Below are 27123 nucleotides of genomic sequence, written 5' to 3'. Positions count from 1 at the left end.
TGTGTCTGGATTGTTGAATGGAAAACTAATTTGTTCTGTAAACTTTCACCCAAACCACAATAAAAGTTAAAGAAAAAGAGAGACTTGTAAAAGCCTTGAGATATATGCTAGTTATGGTGGTGGTGGTGTGCCGTGGAGTCGGTTCTGACTCATAGCAACCCTGCATAGAGTTTCCGAGGCTGTAAATCTTTATGGGAGCAGAAAGCCTCATCTTTCTCCCCTGGAACTGCTGACCTTGAGGTTCGCAGCCTGACTCAGAATCACTGCTACCAGAGCTACCGGATAGGTATAATTTAAATTAATCAATAGTCCCCTATTCAGATATTCAGGATTTCAATGTAAAGAATTATGAAGACATTTAAAAGAAAAAAGATTTTTGTTGTTGTTAGGTGTCATCGAGTAGGTATGAACTCATACTGACTCTGCACAACAGAACAAAACACTGCCTGGTCCTGGGCCAACCTCACAGCTATTTTGCTAAGCTTGAGCCCATTGCTGCTGTCACTGTGTTAATCCAACTGGCTGGGGTCTGCCTCTTTTTCTTGGACAGTCCACTTTACCAAGCATGATGTCCTTCTCCAGGGACTGGTCCCTCCTGAAGATATGGGGGCAGCTCTACTCTGCTGTGGGGTCGCTGTGGGTTGGAGTCAGTTTACAACAACAATATTTTGTACATTCTTATTGAAGAACTGTCAGCCCATCAGTTCAATTTGTTCTAATAAGAGTTCTGAATAAGGAAACTTTCCATCAATAAAGCTCTCATGTTCTGAGTGTCTACAGTATTGAAGATAGGGAAGCGTCATCTTGCCCATAACCTTTCTGCACCATCTTAACCCGAGATGAGCTCCACAGGCGTGCTGAAGCAGCTCAGAGGTTCTCTGAGGACCAGAATTAGCTTACTGACAACCCTTCATCCTACATGGTTCTGTTTTTACTGACAGTCTTTCCAGTGGGTTTTTCTAGCCTTACAATCCAGTGCCTTAATGAGAAATGCCAAATATTTGTGTGTGTGTTTTAAAGAGATGATTTGGATGATTAGTCTTATAGAGAGTCTTCCAGACTCAGTATCTGTACTTCTCTCTTCTGTAGACATATTTATACAGGCGTCCATCCTCCACCAATTCTATGCTTACCCTGTCATGGAGGAGGTAATCCGGGTGTTTAAAATCGCACAGCCCTAAGGGACGCAGTCCCTGCGTGGTGCAAATGGGTACAGCATTTGTCTGCTAACCATAACGTTAGATGTTGGAGTCCAACTAGAGGTATCTCCGAAGAAAGGGTTAGGGTTAGGATAATCCTTTCCCAAATCCTGGTGATCTGCTGAAAAACATCAGCCATTGGAAACCCGATGGATCTTATTTCTACTCTGATACACATGAGGGCGCCAGGAATTGGAGTCCACTTAATGGCACCTGATTGGCCCCTGAATTGTAGGCGCAGTGTTCTGCCTTCCAAGTCCCTGCTGTGTGACCGACCACAGGGCTCTGAAATGAAGGGGATGGTGGTTCTCTAGGCTTTACTTTCTGCTCTGCCCCGGAGGCAGCTGTCTCTCTCCCTGACTGTCCTTGCCCTTGTGCCCAAATACATGTTGGTTGTCTCTGTTGCTGATTATCCTGACCATCCTGTCCCCTGTGCCCACAAAGCATGGCTGCTCATAATTGCTGAAGTTTTTATGGGTGACCTCTTACACATTCAGCCCTGTATTTCTCTTTCTTTAATTTTTTTTCCTCTGTTGTTTCTTCTGGCTTTCATAACTTTTCTCTGACTTTTGCAAACAAACAACAACAAACTCCTGTGTGCTCTTAGTAGATGTTCGTTACCAGCCACAGAGTTGTTTTGTAGCCACACGAAGAGATGCGCTCCCCGCCCCCACCCCCCACAGCACCCATGCGTCTTGGGTTCTTTTTCTCCTGGTGATTTCAAAGTGGAGGCTACTGGATATCCTGGGCTTGCTCTTTGGGTGACTTGAATTTTAATTTTTTGCCTCTAAGCCTTTTCCCCCCACTGAGTGAAGCTGCTTATATAAAGCTTGTTGGTTATGGAAGGCTTATCTCCAGTAAATGAGGGTGGACAACATGAAGACTTTGGACCTACCTGCAGAGCCTCTGATTTATGTCCTCATCTCTGGGAGCAGTTGGATATTAAAGTTAGAGCAGCCGTTTCCACTTAAGCCTGGAAAAGCTGAAAAGAGAGCAGAGGAAATTATGTGTGCCTGCAGAGAGGGGAAAATATGAATTCTGGTGATGCAGTGGTTAAAGCGCTGAGCGGTGAACACTTTGAACCCAGCAGCCTCTCTGCAGTAGAAAGATGTGACAATCTGCTTCTGTAAGGATTTACAGCCTCGGAGCCCCACGGCGCAGTTCCACTCTGTCCTGAAGGGTCGCCAAGAGTCCAAGGTGACTCTTCGGCAGTGGCTTTAGTGTCTTTTAAAATGTTTTAGTAATAGAGAGAAAAACATCAAAGTAGCCAAAAGGCCAGCCAGGTGGACACACATATTTAACACTTTGGGACATAAAGTCGTCTTCTTAGCAGGGGGAGCCTGGCTCTCCTTCCCTTTAAGCTGAGCTTCACTGGTACCCAGCCATCTCTCTCCCACTTTTCTTAATGGTCCGTACAGCCGGCACTTTGGAGTCGGCAGATTTGACAGGACACCCTGCCTGGTGAGAAATACTGCAGGTGAAGAAGTGGTGACAAGGAAGCCATGTGGTGTCTTGTTTCAGACAATCTGAGCACCTACTGTATGCCTGAAGTCCCTGGGTGATGATGGCAACCGTTAGGTCTGAGTTACTCAATGGTGCCATGAAGAAAGGCCTGGAGATTCACTTGCATACAAGATTTTTGTTGCTGTTTGCCTTGGAGTCTATTCCGACTCATGGAGACCCTCTACCACAGAGGAGAATTGCCCCATAGGGTTCCAGGGGAACGTTATAGACAAGATTATCAAGTTTTACATTGAACAAATCCTATACTTTGTTTCATCTCAATGATTGCAATCCCCTCCCTGCAACAACAGTGATCCCACTTCCTCCCTGTGACTCCCCATGTACGGCACTGCGAGTTAATACACTGGACTGCAAAGTCAGTTTCAACTGCAAAATATGGGTAGCTATGTGGTGGTACCAACTCGACAGCAGTTAACAACAACCATATATATATATATACATATGTACTTATATACGGAGTCCTGGTGTGGCGCTGTGGGTTAATGTGCCAGACTGCAAAGCTGTTTGAACTCCAAGGTCGGCAGTTCAGGCTCACCAGCTGCTCCTCAGAAACCCTAGACAGGGTTGCTATGGGTCGGAACCGACTCAGTGGCACTTAACAACAACATACTTATATATATGGTGGTGGTGGTGGTGTGCTGTGGAGTCGGCTGCAACTCATAGTGACCCTGCATAAGGTTTCTCTGAGGCTGTAAATCTTTACTGGAGCAGAAAGCTTCATCTATCTCCCGTGGAACAGCTGCTAGTTTTGAGCTGCTGACCTTGAGGTTAGCAGTCCCACGTGTAACCACTCCGTTACCAGAGCTACACACACACACACACACATATGTATTTTTATATATTTGTATATCCCACTCTTCCCCCCCCCGTACCCATTCAGCCCTATGTCTCTGCCCATTTATCTACACACAGAGCACTTGTTCCAAGGTTGTGCATACATTTCACTACTTACCTCTGTCCCCTTTAGACCTTGCATGGCTCCCTGTGTCTTCTCCTGTCTTCATCATTCTTCTGCTACCTTCTCTCTTCTTGTATGCTGCCCTCCCCTTCACCTGAGTTAACATGTGTCTGCCCTCTAGCCAGTAAGTTACTCTCCCTTCCCTCCCACCCCCGGTAACCATCGAAGAATGTTTCTTTTAGCATGAAAATCTTTTTCTGAGTTTTTACAATAGTGGTTTCCTACACTATTTGTACTTTTGTGATGGACTAATGTCACTCAGCATAATGTCTTCCATGTTATAAAGTATTTCACAGATTCCTCCATGCTGCACATATTCCATTGTGTGGATGCACCAAACTTTGTTTATCCATTCTTCCACTGATGGGCACCTAGGCTGTCTCCATCTTTTTGCTATTGTGAATAGGCTGTCATGAACATTGCTGTGCGTCTACTTGTGTCTTGGCTCTTATTTCTTATGGATATATACCAAGTAGAGGGATTGCTGGATCATGCGGTATTACTAATTCCAACTTTTTGAGGAAGCTTCATGCATTTTCGCAGCAGCTGAACCATTTTCAGTCTTACCAGTCTCTGCACACCCTCACCAGTATTGTTGTTTTCTGTCTAATTGGAGTTTGTTATTAATACTGTAGTTCGATGGTTTCTCATTGTTGTATTGATTAGCATTTTTCTAATGACTAGTGATCGAGAACATTGCTTCATATGTTTGTTGGCTGCCTCACCATCTTCCTTGGTGAAGTGTCTGTTCATGTCCTCTGCCCATTTTTTTAACTGGGTTGTTTGTCTTTTTCTTGCAGAAGTCTTGTAGTTTTCTATAAATTTTAGAGATAAGTCCCTTGTCTGATATGTTGTAGCAAAATTTTATTTCCCCCATCTGTGGATCTGCATTTTACTCTTTGGATGAAATCTTTAGATGCAAATAGTGTCTAATATTTAGGAGGTCCCAGTCATCTATTTTGTCGTCTGCTGTTTCTGTCTTTTTAGTGTATTTACTGTTGTTGCTAAGTGTCATCGAGTCTGTTGCAACTTATAGTGACTCTGTGTAGGTTTTCTAAGAAGCTGCTGGTGACCTTGAACCGCTGTGGTTCAACCAACCTTGCAGTGCAGTGCATTAACTCACAGTGCCACACCAGGACTCCAAATCTTTATAGAAGCTGACTGCCTCCTCTTTCTCCCTGACAGCAGCGGATAACCTACAGTCCAGTTCTTACTCCTTAGCACCACTTGTACTCCTGTGGAAGCTTCTGGCTAAGAAAGTACGATGGGGCAGTTGCACTTTGTCACACACGGGTCCCAGAGTCGGAACCCATTTGATAGAGATTGTTTGAGGTTTTTTGCAGCTCCCTCCTGCTACCCCATAGAAGTGTCACTTGTTAGGTGTAACTTTTGTAAGATAAAAGCATTAAAACACATGGTAAACATTCACTCAACCACAGCAGATACATGCAAAACCGTCATTCAACTACAGCAGATCATGTTTCCCCAAGAGGCTGTCCTCACTTTATGTTTTCCCCTGTTTTCTTTTTCAATGACAGCTGTCAGTCATCTGGTTTTAGCTATTCTAGCCAATATGTAGTAGTGACTTCCCATAGTGATCTTACTTTGTAATGCTCTCATTACTAATGAAGTTGGATAACTTTTCATATATTTCTTGGCCATTTGAATATTATTATTTTTTTTTGTATGTGGTCGTTTCTCATCACAGCATAAAAATTCTTGGTTCTGGAGATGAGTCCTTAAGATTACATATTGAAGATAAGTCCATCCATTCCGTAACTTTCCTTCTTTACTCTTTAACATGTTTTCATGAAAAAAAGTGAATAATTTTGGTGTCACCAGATCATTAGCATTTTCCTTGTTAGCAAGTGCTCTTTGTATCTTGTTTATTACTGTTTGACCCAAAGTCCTGGGAATGTTCTCTTCTGTTATCTTTGAGAAACTTGCTTTCTTGGATCTTTAAATCTGAAAACAACCTGAGATTTATTTTTGTGTATGGTGTGAGGTAAGGTCAAACTTCAGTGTCCCCACACGTAGATCAGTTTATTGAAAAGATCATATTTATTGCACTGCTCTATGCAGTGACCACCTCTCATCTGTCAGTGTGTCTTACTGTGGTGGCTTGTGTGTTGCTGTGATTCTGGAAGCTATGCCACGGATATTTTAAATACCAGCAGGGTCAGCCATGGTGGACAGGTTTCAGCTTCCAGACAAAGACAGACTAGGAAGAAGGAGAGATCGACTACTTCTGAATGTTTAGTTACTGAATACTTTATGAACAGCAGTGTAACACTGTCAAATATATTCAAATATACCCACCAACTACTAAAGTCAGTGATGATTAAATCAAATAATTTCACGGACTTATTCAGTCTGAAATTGATCAAATATGCAATCAATATGTATTGATCATTACTGGTGATTGGAATGCAAAGGTTGGAAGCAAAGAGGAAGGATCAGTAGTTGGAAAATATGGCCTCGGTGATAGAAGCAATGCTGGAGATCACATGATAAAATTTTGCAAGACCAATGATTTCATCATTGCAGATACCTTTTATAAACAACATAAATGGTGACTTATACACATGGACCTCACCAGATGGAACACACAGAAATGAAATTAACTACATCTGTGGAAAGAGATATAGAAAACCTCCCTATCATCAGCCAAAACCAGGCCAGGGGCAGACTGTGGAACAGACCATCAATTGTTCTTATGCAAATTCAGGCTGAAGCTGAAAAAACATTAAAACAAGTCCATGAGAGTCAAAATATGACTTTGAATATATCCCACCTGAATGTAGAGATCCTCTCAAGAACAGATTTGATGCATTAGACACTAAAGATCAAAGACCAGAAGACTTGTGATATGACATCAAGAACATCATACAGGAAGAAAGCAAAAGTTCATTCAGAAGACAATAAAGAAGAAAAAAACCAAAATGGATGTCAGAAAACACTCTGACCTTTGCTCTCCAGCATAGAGATGCTAAAGCAAATGGAAGAAGTGAGGAGGTACAAGAACTGAACAGAAAATTTCAAAGGTCAGTTTGAGAAGTCCAATATTATAATGAAATGTGCAAACACCTGGAGTTAGAAAACCAAAAAGGAAGAACACACTCAGCATTTCTCAAGCTGGGGGAACTGAAGAAAAAATTCAAAACTCGACTTGAAATATTGAAGGAATCTATGGGCAACATACTGAATGATGCAGAAAGCATCAAAAGAAGATGAAAAGAATACACAGAGGCACTGTACTAACAAGAAATGGTCAATGTTTCACCATTTCAAGAAGTAGCATATGATCGAGTCAATGATCCTGAAGGAAGAAGTCCAGGGTGTGTTGAAGTCATTGGCAAAGAACAGTGCACTGGGAATAGATGGAATACAAATTGAAATAATTTAACAAACTGATGCAGCACTGGAGGTACTCACTACGCCAAGAAATTTGGAAGACAACTATCTGGCCAACTGACTGGAAGATATATGTATTTGTGCCCATTCCAAAGAAGAGAGGTGACCCAATGGAATGTGGAACTCATTGGGCAATGTCTTTGATATCCCTTCTGAGTTAAGTTTTACTAAAGGTAATACAAAATGACTGCAGCCATACATTAACAGAGAACTTCCAGAGGTTCAAGCAAGAGGACGTGGAATGAGGGATCTCACTGCTGACATCAGATGGATCTTGGCTGAAAGCAAGAATTCCAGAAATATGTTTACCTGTGCTTTACTGACTATGCAAAGGCTTTTGATTCTGTGGATCATGACAAGCTATGGGCAACATTGGAAATATGAGTATTCCGGAACACTTCATTGTGTTTATGAGGAACCTGTGCATAGACCATGAAGCAGCTGTTCAAACAGAAAAAAGGGAACACTGAATGGTTTAAAATTAGGAAAGATGTGCTTGTGTTCTTTCACCATACTTACTCAGTCTGTATGATGAACAAATAATCTGAGAAGTTGGATTATATGAAGAAAAACATGGCATGAAGATTGGGTGAAGATTCATTAACATCTTGTAATATGCAGATGATACGACCTTGCTTGCTGAAAGTGAAGAGGGCTTAAAATACTTACTGATGAATATCAAAGACCACAGCCTTCGGTATGGGTTGCATCTTACTGGAAAGAAAACCAAAATCTTTACCACTGGACCAAGAAAAAACAGCCATATAAATAGAGAAAAGATTGAAGTAGTCAAATAATTCATTTTGCTTGGATCAACCATCAACAGTCATGGAAGCAGCAGTCAAGAAATCAGATGACGTATTGCATTAGGCAAATGTGTTGCACAAGACCTCTTTAAAGTGTTTAAGAGCAAAGATGTCAGTTTGAGGACTAAGGTGTGCCTGATCTAAACCATGGTATTTTCAATAATCTTTATGCATGTGGAAGTTGGACAGTGAATAAGGAAGACTATAGAAGAATCAATACATTTAGTTACGGTGTTGGAGGAGAATATTAAAAGTAACATAGATCTGTGTTGGAAGAAGTGAAGCCAGAGTGCTCCATGGAAACCAGAATGGCCAGACTTCGTCATACTTTGGATATATTATCAGGAGGGACCAGTCACTGGAGAAGGATATCATGTTTGGTAAAGTGGAGGGTTGGAAAAAAGAGGAAGGCCCCCAGTGAGACGGATTGGCACAGTTGTGTAAGTGATGGGCTCAGGTGTAGCAACAATTGTGAGGTTGGCGCATGACCGGGCAGTGTTTCATTGTGTTGTGCACAGGGTCGCTATGAGTCGATACCGACTCTAAAGCACCTAACAACAACAATGCAGTGACACCTTTATCAGAAATCAGGGGTTCATGTACAAGTATGTTTTCTTTCAATTTGTTGATTCTTTGTTCTACTCTATTGGTCTCTTTGTCCCTTGAACTCACCAATATCTGTGTGAGAAAGATGTTGCATTCTGCTTCTGTAAAGACTACAGCCTTGGAAGCCCTTGGGGGGGCAATTCTACTCTGTCCTATAGAGTCTCTATGTGTCAGAATGGATTACACAATTTTTGATTTCTGGGTTTGGTGTTTGATAGTTTGTTGTTGTTTTGTAACATGTTGTTGTTGTTACATGCCGTGGAGTCGGTTCCAATGCATAGTGACCTGACATAGGGTTTCCAAGGCTGTAAACCTTTACGGGAGCAGAAAGCCTCATCTTTCTCCCGCTGGTAGTTTCGAACTGCTGACTGTGAGATTAGCAGCCTGATTCGTAACCACTATGCTACCAGAGCTCCTTGTTTTGTGATATATACACCTGTAATTGTTAAGTATTTGACCTAGGAGTCCTGGTGTGACACTGTAGGATAAGCACTGGACTGGTTACTGCAAGTTCGGCAGTTTACATTCACCAGCTGCTCTTGAAAACTGCATAGGATCCCAAAGAGTTGGAACTGATTCAATAACACTGAACAACAATGTAGCAGAGTTGCTGAAGTTCCATATCCTAATAATGTATCTGCATATATAGTCATAAGGAGCTCTGGTAACGTAGTGGTTATGAATCGGGCTGCGAACTTCAGTTCGCAGCAACATATATCGCAACAACAATATATAGTCATGGAGTCTCTCAATCCTGACTTTTTCTTCCATTTTTGATTCTCATACATCTCATTCTTCTCTTATTGTACCAGCTATGGAACCTTGGACCAGTGCCCAGTTGTTGATAAGTGCTGTTGAATCGGTTCGGACTCATAACGACCTTGTATAGGGTTTCCGAGGAGCGGCTGGTGAATTCGAACTGTTGACCTTGTGGTCCAGTGTATTATCCCACACCAGGACTCCAGGAGAAGCAGTAATACCAGAAATCCTTGCTTTCTTCTCAGCTTCAAAGCAGTAAACATCAGATTTACTGAAGGGTTTTTGCAGATATTGTACCTTTTTGGTAAAGTGGAGGGTCGGTGAAAAAAAGGCAGACCCTTAGTAACATGGATGGACACAGTGGTTACAACAGTGAGCTCAGACAACAGTTGTGTGGATGGTACAGGAGTGAACAGATTTTCATTCTATTATACATAGGGGTCACCATGAGTGAAACTGACTCCATGGTACCTAGCAACGGCAGCTCTTTATGAGATTATAGATGTTTCTTTGGCTTTCTTAGTTTATGAAAGTGTTTCCCCTAAATGGATGGTGAATTTAGCAGCAGGTTTATTCTGCCCCACTTGGGGTGTCCCTCTGCTCTTCACGGGATGTTAAATTCCTGGACTCCTCCCAAGCTTCTGTTCCTCATGATGCAGGAAGTAAGACTTGATTTGTCTACTTCTTCATGACATTTTAATTTTGTAATTAGAGCTTGCTCCCATTTGTAAGTGTCTCTTTTGAGAAGCGAACCAAGAATGTTTGCACTGGAATCGTTCTCTAAGTTTCTGACTTACTATTTTAAAATTGGTGCTTGAATGGCTACAACAAAAAAGACAAAGAACAAAAAACCATTTCATTTGAGGCTAGGGTGCAGTGCCTCTGCCATTAAATGCAATGGACTGTTATCTTTTAGGATTTAGTTCAACATGAAAACCAAGCACCAAAGATAGTGCCAGGATTTGAAGCACAGTTCTTTAGACTCTTGCTTTATCTGCAGCTGGTGTTGTTAGCTGTCGAGTTGGTTCCTATGCATAGTGATCTGTCTAGGGTTTCCATGGAGTGGCTGGTGGGTTTGAACCACTAACCTTGCTGTTCAAACTGACCTTTTGGCCCAGTGCGTTATCCTGCAGCGCAACACCAGGACTTTGTATCTACAACTGAGCAGGGCTTAAAGATTCATCAGTGTGACTGTTGACTATGTTTGCTTTCATCTGGCTGCTATTCACAGTCAATTTCAAGACAATTTCTCAATGCCGCACATTTCAGAGAAATACCTTTAAATTAGACCTGTAGTGGTTTCCTCTGAATGGAGTAATTTCATAGTTACAAGTTTGGATTCAACATCCTTGGAAATGTGACTCAACCCAGATGCAAAAATCAGGACAAGCTACAAAAAGTGGACTCAGAATTGAGGGAAAAAACTGGCTGCTTTTAAATTAGTCTTTGCATATTTGTTTTTTAGTAGCTCTGGAGTCCCTACTGTAGAAGTAAAGAACTATTAAAATATGTTGTTGTTGTTGTTAGGTGCCATCAAGTCGGTACCAACCCATAGTGACCTTATGCACAGCAGAATGAAACACTGCCTGATCCTGGGCCAACCTCACTACTGTTGCCACGCTTGAGTTCATTGATGTTGCCATTTGGCCAATCCATCTTGTTGGAGGTCTTCCTCTTTTTCTCTGACCCTCCACCTTACCAAACATGATATCCTTTTCCAGCAACTTGTCCCTTCTGACAATATATCCAAAGTATGAGAGACGATATTTGGCCATGTTGACCTCTAAGGAGCACTCTGGCTGCTCCTTAAAACCTAGGGATGTGTATGTAAGCTATGTAGTTTTTTATTCCTGACATTGAATGAACATCTTTATTATTCAAATCTAGAGACTATTTCAGGGATGCAATTCTTGGCTGAATCTATTACTGGCAGAAACACGATCGTGATTTTTCTCCCCCTTTCACATCTTACTCTTAGTGGATAAGCAGTCGGTGTTGGAAAACAGTTGAGATCTTTATCGAGCAAAGTGGGAAAAGTTTCTGTCTGATGACAAACATACTGTGACCGTTGGACCCCTGTGTTGTTCATTTGCCTTTCAGCATGAAGGTGACAGTTCCCACCAGTGTAATTCCATTTTGGACAGAGAAATACAATGCTAAGAATGGAAAAGACTTTAGAATTGCTCCTTCCATTTCTTCCTCTTATTGTTGAGGAAATTGAGCTCCGTGATACTCCTTGGCCTCGTACAAGATCACCCACAAATGAGAGTTGAATCCAGGGTTTCTCTGCTGTATCCCAGGGTCTCAAGTTCATTGTCATTTTCCCAGTAACCCTCAGCTCTCAATTCAGGACTCCCTTTGTCATAATCCCCTTCCCCAGTTGGCAGATTTCATTGCTCTTCTTGCTACTTTAAGGCTCCTTGGTTGGTATGATGCTTCTCTACCCACCCTCTTTCTAAGGTCCCACCTATTTCTAAGTTCTCTAGGGGCCTGCTCATCATTCCTCTCCATTGAGTTCAGTTATTACTAGGTGGCTGGAGAGTGGTGAGGGGTGCCCACATTTCTACCAGTAAAGGAAAAATGAAGAAGGTGCTTTGACTTAATACTGAGTTCACTAGGTAAGTACTCCTTGCCCACTGCCAAGATTCCTTTTGCCTACCTTTCAGGACATAATTAGATAGAAATAAGTTGTGTCTCCAAGTTGTATCACAAAGGTGCATCCGTTACTTACACACTGGGCACATGTCCACCCATGAAAGAGGCTGTTGTTGTTAAGTGCCCTTGAGTGGGTTTCAACTCATAGACCCCCGTATAGGGTTCCCAAGGGGTGATAGATGAGTCTGAACCACCAGCCTTGCAGTTCAAGCTGACCATGTGGTCCATTGCCTACCCCACAGTGCCACACCAGCACTCCGAAGTGTGGAGAAAAAATACGAGCTCACTTTGTAATGATGCTGTGAAACACGCTCTTCTTTGTTGAAGTCTTCCTATCTGTTCTCTTCTTTTTGTGAAATTCAAAGCGCTTGTTGTCTAGATAAAAGCACACTAACTGGCTGGTTAATACAGGCTTTGCGGGGGCAGACATTCTGAGGCAACTACGTAAAGACAACTGATGTAGAATGAAACCCGTCAAAACAAACACACGAGTGCCATTGTGTTCCAGTAAAACTTTATTTATGGAAACAGCACAAATTTAACCTGTAGGTTGTAGGTTTCTGATCCCTTCTCTATTCCAAACAGAGTCCTGGTGTGCAGTGGGTGAAGCGTTGGTTTGCTAACCACAAAGTCAGGGGTTCAAACCTCCAGCTGCTTTGTAGGAGAAAGATAGCGGCCCTATAGGACTGAGCAGTCTGCTGCCCTGAAGATTTAGTCTTGGAAATCTGATGGAGCAGTTGTGTTTGGTCCTATAGGGCTGTTATGAGTTAGAATTGATCTGATGACCGTGGACTGGGTTGGGTTTCTTTTGGGGATTCTAAACCAAAAGTGTTTAAATGTTGGTCTTCTGGGGAACCCTAGTGGTGCAAACAGTTAAATGCTGGGATGGTAATTGAAGGACTGGCAGTTCAGTTCCATCCTGAGGTTCTGTAAGGAAAAAACTCCAGTGATTTGCCCTTATAAAGATTACAGCCAGGAAAGCCCTTTGGGCCTGTTCTGCTCCGTCACATGGAGTCTCTAGGACTAGAAATCAACTCCATTGTAGCCACCACCTCCAGGCCTTACTTCCAGAGTTTCTGATTAGCAGCTTGGGGCTGGGAATCTATATTCAAAGAAGTTCCCTAATGGATTCTGCTGCTGAGGTAAATTATAAAGGCAGTGGTCCACTCTGCTTATTCTGTAGTATCACACACCTCACACACACCCCCCCTTATTTCTCACCTGTGTGTTCATTTTACTCCTCATTCTTCCATCTAGGTGGATGAGGCATAGTGTCCTCTAGGCAGCTATGTGGTGCTGAGTCTTCTAAGGTTATGCCATTTGTAGGGAGAAGGGTTGGAATGAAGGGTTTCGTTGGGTTTGGTTTCCTAACACTTTTTCCATTTCCTAGGACCATGTGGACAACTGCTCATAGTAGTCCTTGATGAAGAGACCAGACCTTGACTCTGCATGGCTCATAAGACACTGAGCAATGTCTGAGAACAGTGACAAAGAGAGCCAAGTGGTCGGCAATAGACTTAAATCATGGAGCAGGAAGTGGCTTTGCTATGCTCTCCTCTAGTCCATTCACTTCCTCCGCCATGGATGTGTGGTCCAGGGCAGTGCCTGTGTTCCTCGGGGGCAGAGCAGGGTCCCACACTGTCTCTCTATGGGCTCCGTTTTCCGTGAGGAACTCCTAACTCCCTCCCTCCTCTTGGGAAGCATGAGGACTTGCTCCCTTGGCTTCCTTGGAGCCGCCATTATCATTCCAAAAGACACAACCACCGAGGCTTGTTTGTCATCTGCTCATTTTATTCTTTTCTTGTTACCTACAGCTTGTGAGCGATTTTAAAACAAAACAAAAAAAGGGACTCATTTCAATCAAAGAATCACACTTGTTGGCATGTATCCCCGAGCAGGGTATGAAGTGACAGTTAGACTGCCTGGGGCAAATCCACGTACTTATGTCTGATTCTCCTATTTGACTTCATCCTCTTTGAGGCCTGCTAGAGTTGCATGCTGTTGAGTTGGTTCCCACTCATAGTGACCCCATAGGACAGACTAGAACCGCCCCCATGGAGTTTCCAAGGTTTTCATCTTCATGGGAGCAGATTGCTGGGACTAGGAGCTCCTGGTAGGTTCACAACACCAACCTTTTGGTTAGCGCTTAACCATGGTGCTACCAGCGCTCCTTGTGTGTAGGCTTGCACTGGGTGTATTCGTCTTCCTGATACTTCTTCTCAGTACCTTTGCTGAAGCAGAGGTACCCTAGTAATGTCATGTCAGTTACGGGCCACACCGACTAAGTGCTCTATGAAAATCCTAAGGGGTGGGGATAAAACCCATGGGTTCTCTCTTGGCTAATGTAGGAGGATCACAGAGGAAGACCCCCCACAGCCTGCAGGTGCTACGTTTAGAAGAGGCCCTGATGGTCTGACTCACTCTGTCAACAGGCCTCTTCTATTTCGACCTTTCATCGTTTTGTGAGTGTTGACATGCAGAAAGCACTGAATTACCAACACATGGGCAGCAGGTGGCGTAAGGAAGAGAGATACGCCTGGTCCGGGTGTCATACCGCTGTTCACTCATGAGTCCCCAGATTGTTAGGAGCCATCGCCTGCATCTGGCCACCCTTCAAACCCTGCACTGCACCCTGCAAATGCCCTTGGTTGTAGAATAAATTATTTTACCCCAGTTAAAAATTGTGTGCTCATTGAAAGGTTGGAGTCACCTTGGAAGAAACTCTGGTTATCTATTTCTGAAAAACCACTCTTTTGAGGGCACAGTTCTACTCTGACACACACGGGGCCGCCAAGAGTCTGAATCGACCGGACTGCAGCTGGTTTGGAAAAGTGTAAAATCACATGTGAAAAGAAGAGTTTCAGGTTAGTTTCTATGACGTGAAAAACTGTGGCTTAAACAGACAAATTAATGTGAAAGAGCAAACGTGGACCATTTAATAAATGAGCCCATTGGTAAGCAGTAAGCAGAAACCCATTAACCCTTGGACTTTCTTTTTACATTTTCTTATAGCTAGTATTATAGAGGCTTAATCTTTTTTTTTTTTTAAAACCATCATTAGGAGCGAGGAATTTATAGCCAAGAAAATATTACTTGTTACATTTTGGGTATCCTCCAAAGTCAGTTCTATTAATTATATTTTTGCCTCATTATGCATTTTGGCAGTTGGGTTATTTCCTGCTCTGAGACTGAACTTAATGGGATTCAAGAACAGTAGTGGCCTCTGCCTCAGTACTTTTCTCCTGAGAAATAAAATGCAAATGTGAAAAAACACAACAGTGACAAAACCCCAACACAAAAGCAGCTCAATAAGTTGTGAACAGAACAAAAGACTTAAAACTATTCATGATGCCGGGTGTTGATAAAAGTCATTTTATCTTTTATTTGCTGTTATGCAGTTGAAACTGAATATGCAGGTGAAATATTTTCTTTGTTTCTCTTATGAAACTAAAGTGTTAGAGAATGCAATGGTAAGCAGTTGCCATTGTTCATAAAACAATTCTATAATTGTACAACTATCAGTTCTTTCAATGAAGGATTCAGTAACCTCACAAGACATTTGAGACTTTGGTTTGTGTCCCTGTGTGTGTTCAAGGGCAGGCCATTCAGGTTTGAATTTTGTTAGAAATCTATAGAATTTGTTGTTGTTGTTGTTAGGTGCCATGGAGTTGGTTCCCAAGGCTATAAATCTTTGAGGGAGCAGAAAGCCTCATCTTTCTCCAGTGGAGTGGCTGGAAGGCTCCATCCATGGATGATTTAATTTGAGCAATTTGCCTCCTTTCTTTCCTGAACATTTCGGCCTGTCATCATGTCAGTTCCCACTCAGTGACCCTGTCTAGAATTTCAGAGGCCTTAAATCTTTTGTAGTTGTTAAGTGTTGTCCAGTATGTTCCGACTCAAAGTGACCCTGTATAGGGTTTCAGAGGAGTGGCTGGTGGGTTTGAACTGCTGACCTTTTGGTTAGAAGTCCAGTGCTTATTCTGCAGCGCCACTCCAGAACCCCTAAATCATTATGGAAGCAGAAAGCCTCATCTTTCTCCCAAGGAACCACAGGTGTATTTGAACTACTGACCTTGCGGTTAGCAGGCCAAGCATAACCACTGGGTCAGTCACCAGGGCGTCATGGCCATCACTGTAGGGATGTTTATTTGATGTGTACCACGTGGCTTCAATTCTACATCCCTCCAACATGTAAGAATATGAAAGTGCAACACTAGCCTGTGCTGGAAGGAAATGCATTGCTTCACATTATTCGTGAGGGAGTGCAGTGGTTCTGTAGGATAAACACTGGACTGCAAGCCACAAGGTCAGTGGTTCGAGACCACCAGCTGCTCCATGGGAGAAAGATGAGGCTTTCTGTGCCTACATAGATTTACAGCCTTAACCACAGCAACGCCATCAGAACTGACTTCATGAAGTGAGTTTGGTTCACTGTTTGTGAATTTCCCTTGTCTGTGTTGCCCAGACAGCAGCGAATTCTTCGTCCTTTATGATCAGCTTGTTCATTCAGATCTTTCATCATAAAGTGACACACAATGGGGCCCATAGACTTGCTTGACACAGGGTGGCCACAAACTTTCAATTTGAAAAACACAGTATCTGCGAAGCACAGTGAGACGTGTCTGCCTGTATTAGGCCTGCTGCTGTTCCTATTACCACTGTTAGAGTTGTTGTGAAGTGCCGTCGAGTCAGTCCCAACTCATCGCAATCCTGTATGGGGTTTCTGAGGAGTGGCTGGTGGATTTGAACCGGCCACCTTGTGATTCAAATCGACCTTGAGGTGGAGTTCTTATCCTACAGTGCCACAGCCTAAGTGCCTTAGCGTCAGTTCCAACTCATAGAGACCCTGTATAGGGTTTCCAAGTGTTGCCAAACTGAAATGAAGACTTGCCATCTGTCACTTTAGTCAATCAGAGGCTGGGAGTGATTCAATCCAAGCTTTATTAACAGAAAGCCAGCAGTCTGGAGGACGTTGAGAATAGCTTCTCAAGACCATCCTGCTTGTCGTGAAGAGTGGGCACACTGTATAGGGTAAATTGCATTTCGATATATACTTAATCTAGTTTAATGTTAAGATAGCATTTTGGAAAAAGAAACAATAAAGCAATAAACTTCTTCACATTTTATCTTTTGGGAAAGGGGAACAAACAGGAAATAATCCTTTTTAAACATTTTATTTTTGCTGATCGTTAACTAACTTCAAGACCTAATGACTAAACTGACTCCATTTTGTTTAGGTCAGTAGATCCATGCTATCACAAGGAGTGGCTGGTGAACTTGAACCGCCAATCTTGCAGTTCAAACTGACCTTGTGGTCCAGCACATTATTCTGCAGGGCCGCACTGAGACTGTTGCTATTAAATGCCATGGAGTCAGTTCTGACTCATAGCAACCCTATATAGGGTTTTTAAGGAGCTTGAACTACCAGCCTTTTGGTTCAAACTGACCTTGCAGTCAGCACATTAATCCAGAGTCACACCAGGAACTCCAGATGTAAGTTCCAGAGGGGCAGATACTGCACCTATTATTCGTATTACTACTGCTCGGGTTGTTGTTGCTAAGTGCTGTGGAGTTAGTTCTGACTCTTAGTGACTCTGTAAAGATTTTCCAAAGCTGTGAGTCTTTGAGGGAGCAGAAAGCCACATCTTTCTCCAGTGGAGTGCCTAGAAGGCTCGCTCCATGGGCCTTACGGTTTGTAGTTATTAAGTGCTATCAAGTCGATTCTAACCCATAGGGACCCTGTATAGGATTTCCTAGGAGTAGCTGATGAGTTTCAACCTTGCAGTTCAAACCGACTTTGCAGTACAGTGTATTAACCCACAGTGCCACACCAGGACTCCGTATCATTTGTTGTTGTTGTTGTTAGGTGTCATTGAGTTGGTACCAACTCATAGTGAACCTTATGCACAGCAGAACAAAACACTGTACAGTCCTGGGCCAACCTCACAATTGTTGCCACGCTTGAGCCCATTGATGTTGCCACTTTGCCAATCCATCTTGCAGGGGGTCTTCCTCTTTTTCTCTGATTCTCCACCTTGCCAAACATGATATCCTTCTCCAGTGACTGGTCCCTCCTGACAATATGTTGAAAGTATGAGAGACGAAGTTTGGCCATCCTGGCCTCCAAGGAGCACTCTGTCTGCACTTCTTCCAACACAGATCTGTTGGTTCCTTTGGCAGTCCATGGCACTTTCAATATTCTCCTCCAACACCATAACTCAAAAGCATCAATTCTTCTACGGTCTTCCTTTATTCACTGTTCAGCTTTCACATGCATATGAGGTTATTGAAAATACCATGACTTGGGTCAGGCGCACCTTAGTCCTCAAGCTGACATCTTTGCTCTTCAACACTTTAAAAAGGTCTTGTATAGCAGATTTGCCTAATGCAATATGTTGTTTGATTTTTTGACTGCTGCTTCCATGAGTGTTGATAGCTGATCCAAGAATGAAGTCCTTGACAACATCAATCTTTTCTCCTTTGATAAGAATGTTAATTTGTACTACATATAAATTCCAGAGGGGCACATACTGTATTTGTTTTTCTTAGCATTTCCCTCGAAACTGGTTCCCACCAACTACTAAGTACTTGACCAATATTTGTTGAATATGATCATGGCCATACCCTTTTCTAAAAAGGCATTTAAGGTAGCTCTAATTGGCCTACATTGATTCCTTCTTACTTTCCATGGCTTACAGAAATGGAAAATTACCTTTGGTTTCTCCATGTTTCCTGTTTTGAGCAGCAATAATCGACAGATATCAAAGTTGTTGCCCTGTGTTGCAGAAAGAACTCTTGATGGGAAGTCGGAAGATGTGGCCTTAGTCCTGACTCCCTCTTTTAGTGATTTTGGAGAGGCAGAGGGGTCATTCGCCTTTCATGCCGTTTCTCAGGGCTGTAGGGAGGACAGATGAGATACCACATGGAGCGCTCTCTGAAGACCACATGGGTATCTGAGGGTGAGCTCGGGGGCCATGCCTGGGGGCTTTTACCATGAGAAGGATGGATACTCTTGCTCTGAATTCTTCTCTGGAGGGGTGCTGTCCCTGGTGCTGCTGGGAGGACTGGCTGTGTCAGCAGTGGGTTGGAGCAGATGCCCTGAGACCTTGTTGCCACCAGCTTGGCGGCCTGTGTCCCAGTAACACCATCCGCTAGGCTGCATAATGGAGACTCAGAGTTCCGGGATTAATGCTTGTGCTGATCTTCAAGGGCAGTGGTAGTTTCATGGTAGAATTCTCACCTCCCGTGTGGGAGATCCAGGTTCACTTCCTGGTCAATGTGCTTCATACACACTGACCACCCATCTGTCAGTTGAGGTGGGCATGTTGCTATGATGCTAAACAGGTTTCAGGGGAACATCTGGACTGACACTAGGAAGAAAGGCCTTGGCGATCTGCTTCTGAAGAGCAGCCAGTGACTGGGCAGCATTTAGGTCTGCTGTGCTTGAGGTTGTTATGAATTGAAGGCCAACTTGGTGGCAGCTAACGACATTGACCCCTATGACTTAAATGGACTCCCATGCTTACATGTATGTATGAGAACCCTACCTCAATCTTTTTAAAAGATTATTTGAGAAACATGACTTTCATTAGGAACTCTTGTGGTGCAGTGGATTAAGTCCTGGACTGGCAACTAAAAGGTCCATGGTTCAAACCCAGCAGATGCTCTGCTGGAGAAAGATGAGGCAGTCTGCTTCTGTAACGATTTCCCTGCTGAGAAAACCCTTTGGGGAAGGTCTGCTTTGCCCTATAGGGCTGCTGCGAGTTGGAATTGACTTGTCAGCAGTATGATTTAAAAAAAAAAATTGTTTGGGTTTGGCTTTCAAATATTCCCATTATTGTTGTTGTTAATTGCCATCAAGTCGGTTCTGACCCATAGCCACCCTCCTTAGGGTTTCTGGGAAGCAGCTGGTAAGCTTGAACCACCGACCTTGAGGTTCAAACTCACTTTGCAATCTAGCGCTGTATCCCACAGTACAGTACTAGGACTCCAGTATCCCCAGTATCTCAGTTAATTAAATGATTTCTCCGCTTCGTCAAATAATTCTTGGGGTGATGCTCACGCTATGAAGCCTTCTTGAAAACAAGAAATGCGATAACAACATCGTGAGGAAACAAACAATTTATATTTCTTCCTCATCACACATTGCTTTCTAAACATCCACCAGACGACCCGTCCTTATTTCTCCCGGCAGCTTTTTAAAAACACAGGCTCAAATGGAGCCAGAGATGATGACATGGAGCAATGGAGCAGCTGGAGACTTTAGATCCAGAGAGGGAGAGCGACTGTGTGCTGAAGACCTGGGGGGTACGGGGGAAGGATTGCATGGAGGGGATTGTAACCATGTCAATGAGACGATAGAATGAATGTAAAACTAATGTTCTCCCATGTAAACTATCACATAATTCACAATAAAATATTAACAAAACAAAACAAAACAAAACACAGGCTCATCTCTTTTTCTTTGATGTGCTGGGAACAGAGCCATGAACAAGGATGGTTCCTGTATTCATAGGATTTACATTTCTGTGGGAGAGTTATAAAAGGAGAGGAGTTTAGATTTTTTAACCAAGGTAGGCTTCTTGGGGCAGGTGATGTTTGAGTATGAAATGTTGAAATGAGATAGAGAGTCCTGTAAAGTTGTGGGGAAAATATTCCAAGCAGAGGACCCAGGTAGGGATGCAAAGGCCCTTAGGTAGGGATGGACTTGCCATGGTCAAGGGTCAGAGAGCAGGTGAGGAAAGGTGGGTGGGAGGGAGGAAGAGTGTGGGAGGAGAGGAGGCCCCTGGACAGGAAGGGTATCATCTATAGTGGAAAGAGTTTCAATTCCATTTCAAGTTAGCAAAAATTACAGATATTTAAAATGATTTGCACATGAAATAGTCTTTTGAGATACTAAGCATGCTAGTTTTAGCTGAGAGTCATAGAAGCTTTGCCAGGCATAGAATTAATGTGTTCTTGAAGCTTCATTTATGCAACCCCAAATCCCTACTTATTCCACAGGGACCATTTTTGCACCTTGTTTTATGAGGATATTTTAGCAGAAGTAGCCACTTCCACTTGACCAGGCAGAATTCTATTGGCGTGCATTTATGTGTGTGATCTCATTTCAACAAGAGAGATGAAAGAGCTCATTTTTCTGTGATTCTGTCACTGATTTCTGTTGACAACCTTTTCCAAAAATCCAGGGGTAGATCGGATGGAAGTCTAATTTTCTATTATCATAGAAACACATTCCTATAATTGAATAAGCCTTGAGAACAAGCTGTGAGTTCCTGAGGTGTCTTAGGAGAAGCAAGGAAACTTTTCATATTGTGTTGAGAATGTCTCCAAGTGAAACCCAACGGTGTCCAGAGGTCGGCTGCCGAGACTCCCACAACCATGACTTAGAGCAGGAACACACTGTAAAGACACACAGCGGGCTCAGTTTTCTCAGTAGTCACCTTTCAGATACTGAGGAGACATGTCTAATTTATGTCATCCCCATGCTTTCTTCTTAGGAGCCCTGGTGGTGTTATGGTTAAGCACCTAGTGGCTCACTGAAGGCTTGGTGGTCTGAATCCCCCAGTGGCTCCATGGACGAAAGAACTGGTGATTTACTTCTCTTTTTGTTGTTAAGTGCCATCAAGCCAGTTCTGAGTCATCGCGACCCTATATGGATAGGATTTCTGTGGAGTGGCTGGTGGGTTTGAACCGCCGACCTTGTGATTAACAGTCCAGGAGTTTTGTTGTTGCTGTTAAATTTCGTTGCGTCTGCTCTGACTCATAGCGACCCTATATAGGGTTTCCAAGGAGCGGCTGGTAGGTTTGAACCACCAACCTTGCAGTTAGCAGTCCAGTGCTTATCCTACAGCACTACCTTAAAAACCCTATGAGGCAGTTCTGCTTTGTCATATGGGGTCACTATGAGTCAGAATCCACTCCACAGCACATCACAATGGCAACAAGGTCTCATGGATGGAGCAATTGCTGTGCAAACAGACTCCTCTTGGATGGAATCAATGCCTTTGATTAAGAAATAATGTCACCTTAAGGGTTGTTGGTCAGGTGGGAAATTATAGACTGAGGTAAGCACACCTGGAGGGGATATGAAAGAGGCAGGCAGTTGCCATGAGACATCCTTGCAAAGGTGAAGTATATGAAGCATGAGATTCCAGTGTACACTCTTGGTAATATTTTGTTGTTAAAGTGCTATCGAGTCGATTCTGACCCAGAGTGACCCTATGTAGGCTTTCGGAGGATGACAGCTAAAATATAAAGTTGGTAGCTTCCTAAGGAGGCTTTATTTGACCCTTTTTTAAAACAAGTTTTTATTGTGAATTGAGTGATAGTTTACACGGGAGAACATCGTTTTTACACCATTGTTTCATTGCAATGATTACAGTCTCCTCTGTGCATCGTCATTCAACAGTATTTGCTTCTGTTCCTCCATTTTTTTTGGGGGTGGTGGTAATACACAAAACCACTCAGGAATATATAAGAATTTAAACAACTAAAGGGCACATTCTACAAGCCTGCCTCCTGGCCGCCAGTCTTTCTCTTTCCATGAGTCTAGAGTCCTCAGCTGCTCCCTTTCTCCGTGTCTTCATCTCTGCCTCTATCTCTGGTGTCACTGATTATCTGGATAGGGTCCCGCATTCCACTCATACTCTTCTCTCCTTGATGGTCCTCTGTTTCTGAACTGTAAGATTAACTACTCTCCCGTTTTTGTTATGAAACTTCTACCTTTACAGTTGAGACAGTTGCAGTTAGTCATGATAACAGTTACTCTCACTGTTGAATCTTAAGAATCTTATCCCCATCTCTTTTCACCAGACCCATCTAGACAAGATGAAAACTATTCAATGGGGACTCCACCTTCCCCAGCACACTCTTAAACTAAACTCCCTCTTGAAACCTTGTAAGCCAGTCACTTCGTGCTTTTATTGTCCCCTCGTTTTAAGTAGCCAATGTATTTGACCCATTTTTGCATTACAAAACCAAATCCTAAAATCTTCCTCTAAATAATGTATTCCAGAAATCAACATTATTTAGGGTTTTGAGTTTGGAGAGGTAGTTATACACTGTGGACTGCATTACTGGACACCAGAGACAGGGGCTAATTATTGGACTGTTCATCACAAGGTTGGTGGTTCAAACCCACCAGTTGCTCCGCAGCAAAAAAATGTCTATTCCAGTAAAGACTAACAGCCTTAAAAACCCTAAGGGCTTCTATGAGTCAGAATCAACTTGACAGCAGTGGTTTTGGAATTTTGGGGGTTTAGTGGTCTGTGGTCCTGGTGTGTGCTATAGGTAAGTACTGAAATGCTCACTGCAAGGTCAGCTGTCCAAATCTACCAGCTGTTCCTAGGAAATCCCATATGGGGTCATTATGAGTCAGAACAGACTGCAAGGTACTTAACACAAACAAGTGGTCTGGGAGAACTTTGGGAGACCCAACACCCCAGATATTAGTGTGTTGGGGTGGCACTTTGCTGTGGGGTGGCAGCTGGGGCTTGGAGTTCAGTACCCCGTTTCTTACAAGGCCAACATTGACCCACTTCTGGTTTCCTTGCAGGTTGTTGCAGATCCTTGTGCCAGCCACCCTTGTTACCATGGTTACTGTCGCAGCAGCAGTGATGGCTACGTCTGTGTTTGCAGCGAAGGATACGAAGGGACTCACTGTGAACAGGCAGTTCCCAGTCTCCCGGTCTCCAGCTGGACCGTGGCCACAGTACCCAGGCAGCTGCAGCCTGTCCCTGCCACCCAGGAACCCGAGCTGAGCCAGCCCCGCTCTCCAGCCACGGCACCCCTGCCCACGTGGCAGCCGAAAACAGGGCAGAAAGTTGTAGAGATGAAATGGGATCAAGTGGAGGTGAGGGCGGTTTATTGCCGCTATTTCTACATAAGAACTCAGAAAATGTAACATAATTACGGTGGCTCTAATATCAGTAGTACAAATGAGAGGTCTGTAAGTTGCCTATTGAACAGAACAAGGTTCCTAACCTTGTTCTGTGAAGCTTTGGTGGTTCCATGGGAGAATCCTCCCCTTCCCTGAGAAGGATCTGGGTTCACGTTCCAGCCAATGTGCTTCCTGTGCATACTATCTGTCAGCGGAGCCCTGAGTGTTGCCAGGATTGAGCTTCTAGAGTAAGATGAACTAGGAAGAAAGACCTGACGATCAACCCATGATGACCCTGTGGATCAGTGGTCCATGTTTTGTTCCATTGTGCACAGGGAAACCGTCAGTTTGTGGGTTGTAGCTACCAACAGCAACTTATTCTGGTCCACTCGTATGCGGTACACAGATTCTTGGGTACACAACTAAAATATTTCAATCATGGTCATTTTGTGAGCATAAAAAGAGTCAACAAGAAAATAAAATGAGTGAGTGGCATTTCTTTTTTAGATAGGTATCCACAGGCATTTCTGCGATGGAATCTTTAGCGAATTAGAAACCGTTGATTTTGGGCTGAACGGCGCATTGAGGAGGCTTAGACATGAACTATTACACAGCCTTCTACCTTCAAGTGCTGACCTAATTTCCCTTCCACGGAAGATTATGTTAAACTTTTATTTCTGGTTTTGCATGTCGAAGTGTTACTTATCTTGTAGCACTTCCAATAGGATTTAGATAAGAGAAAACATCCTCGATTCTTTATTTTGAGAATGGTGTTTCCAAATCTTATTCTGGGCAAGAGAAAATGCCTTCTGTTGAAACTTGCCCATTCTGGGTATGGTTTGGGGTCTTTTCAAGTGTATCAAAAGTCTCTTTCTGAAGATTTTTCAGCAAACCTCTAAAAGTTGGTATAAAATGTCAATGTCCTAGCTTGAACAGGTGGGGACAAACCCAGAGCCCGAGTAATCCCATTCCATAGCTTAAACTTCCTGTCCCCAGTAGCCTGTGGTTGTGTATTGACGAGAGCACACGGATCTGTGAGTATCTGTAACAGATTCAGTGAATGTGTCTGCGAGTTCCTTATTGTCATGAAGGAGATGTGTATTATTTTTTCCTTCCTTTTCTTTTCTTGGGTAATTTTGTCAGCTGACTTCACTTTTATTCCTCATTGCCTCAAAGCTGATGAAGGCTACATTAACTGCAAGACAGTGTTTTTAGCTCAGCTTAAAAACAAAAAACAAAACAAAACCATCCAACGCAGCAACAACAATGACAACACTGTGGACTAGTTCCGATCCCAGACTTCCGATACATCCTTTGAAGGGATCATTTCCATACCTCTTTTCTGGGTGTGAGCTCAATCTTACACCATTTAAATCTATTTACTTTAACACATGTGGTGCTGGAGGATAAGCGCTGGACCCCAAGGTTGGTTTGCACCTCGAGGTGTGTTGTTCAAACTCAAAAGTTGCTCCTCGAAAACCCTATACAGAGTTGCTATGAATCAGAGCCGACTCGATGGCACTTAACAACAACAACAACAACATTCTAGTGTTGGTAAGGGTAAAACCTTCTCTTCTGGTCACACTGTTATTCCTTAGACTGTTCAGGAAGCATTTGAAAAGTACCAGAGGCAGGCATGTGAATATGTGTGGATTCTCCCCATCCTCCCTCTCCCCGATTTTTTTTTTTTTTTTTTTAATAATGACTCTTCTTTGGAAAGTTCTTTGGAGTCTTGTAGAATGGCAGACTATGTAACAATTTGATTATACAAATTAAAGTTGGGTTCACATGTTTAAATCTTCGTGGGGGACGGTACTCACAGTATTTGACTTCAGTGCATTTGGATCATTTTTAAGTGTTGGGTGTAGGGTGAAAGTGCTGAGAACTTGTGTTTCGTCATCAATACCATACTTTTTTTTTTTTTTTTTTTTTTAACTAAAAGAGCTGACAATTTTAGTTTCACATGTCACAATACATTTTTTTTTTTTTTTTGTCCATTACTCCACTTCAACACTATTTTCTCTTTGATAGAAAGGGGTAACAAGTCTTCCTTGTGCTGTTAGGAGACACCCAGAGTCACAGCACCTGACCTCCTGGTGAAGTAGTACAAGTAATAGAAAAACGATACAAAGAGGCTGCCTTCTGTCTTTATCTGTCTGGCCGAGTCATTCCTGGCCGAGTGGTCACCATCATAGGACGGGCAGGGGGCGTCTCATCATGGGAGGCCCAGACATCATTGGCATGTGGCCTCCCATGGGTGGCATCATCCCAGGAGGAGGAGGACCCATCATTGGCATCATAGGAGGACCCCCCATATGGGGTGCTGACATTATACCAGGGCGAGGAGGACCCAGGAGACTGGGGGGAGGCGGGATCATCGCCCCTGCTGGAGGAGGAGCAGAAGATGGGGTAGGAGGTATTTTCCGTTGTTGAAATGCAGCTGTTGTTTTGTCAGTTAAACTCTGAGCCTGCTCTTCCATCCATTTCTGAGAGTAGTCTTCACCATTCTCTTTGTGTTTCCTACCACTACAATGTGTCTTTCTCATAGTTGGAGAGTCATGGATGAGGTATATGTATCACAGTAGTCACAATAAAACTTGGGCATGATGCTCAGCCGGCCGTTTCTCAATACCATACTTTAAAAATGAATGGTAGCCTATGGAACTAAACATATTTCTATACACAACAACGTCATGAGCAGTTCAGTGAGGTGGGCTACCTATTTCACACAGAGGCACCATTCTGTCTCTATCCACACTGCTTCTTCATCACCATTAATATCGGCTCTCTGGCCCCGAAAGTTCTCATGAATGCTTCCGAGGAATATTGCCTATGTACGTGACTCATCAGGCTACTTGATTATAAGAGCACAATGGTCCAGGCAAACATTCATCATTAACTGGGCTACACTGTTGTTTAGTTTAACCTTGGCATCATGGAATAATAGTTTTGGTTCAAGGTTTAAAGTTCATTTCTGGACATTAGATTTGGGGTTCCCCCCAAACTCAGTGGATCTAGGAAGGCTGATTTCCATATGTGGACTTCACCTTTTATGATGTCTTGATGCTTCTTTGTAAACATGAAGTTCTTTGGAGCCCTGTTGTTGTCGTTATTAGATGCCATCGAGTCTGTACCAACTCATAGCGACTCTGTACAGGGTTTCCAAGGAGCAACTAGTGAGTTTGAACAGCCTACCTTGTGGTTCAAACTGACCATGGGATCCAGTGCTTATCATACAGTGCCACATGTGTCAAAGTAACTAGATTTAAATGGTGGCCTGATAAACTGGGACTAAGATTAGAGCACAACAGAATGAAACAC

The 27123-nt window shown here is 43.2% G+C and overlaps 1 protein-coding gene and 1 pseudogene across 1 annotated transcript in view; one reads left to right on the top strand and one right to left on the bottom strand.

Annotated features, from left to right (window-relative positions):
• DNER (delta/notch-like EGF repeat containing) overlaps positions 1 to 27123 on the top strand; it is a 449127-nt gene that overhangs the window by 165265 nt on the left and 256739 nt on the right. The window contains exon 2 of the mRNA XM_006866792.1: positions 23479 to 23775. Coding sequence (XP_006866854.1) covers positions 23479 to 23775 — 297 coding nt within the window. The remainder of the gene's footprint in view (positions 1 to 23478; positions 23776 to 27123) is intronic.
• Positions 25951 to 26407, bottom strand: LOC102830611 (annotated as a pseudogene).

Source organism: Chrysochloris asiatica, unplaced genomic scaffold (genome assembly GCF_000296735.1).
Source record: "Chrysochloris asiatica unplaced genomic scaffold, ChrAsi1.0 scaffold00096, whole genome shotgun sequence".
In the NCBI taxonomy this organism is placed as follows: domain Eukaryota; kingdom Metazoa; phylum Chordata; class Mammalia; order Afrosoricida; family Chrysochloridae; genus Chrysochloris; species Chrysochloris asiatica.
Note: the sequence above shows the minus strand (reverse complement) of the source record. Positions and strands in the feature narration are given on the sequence as shown.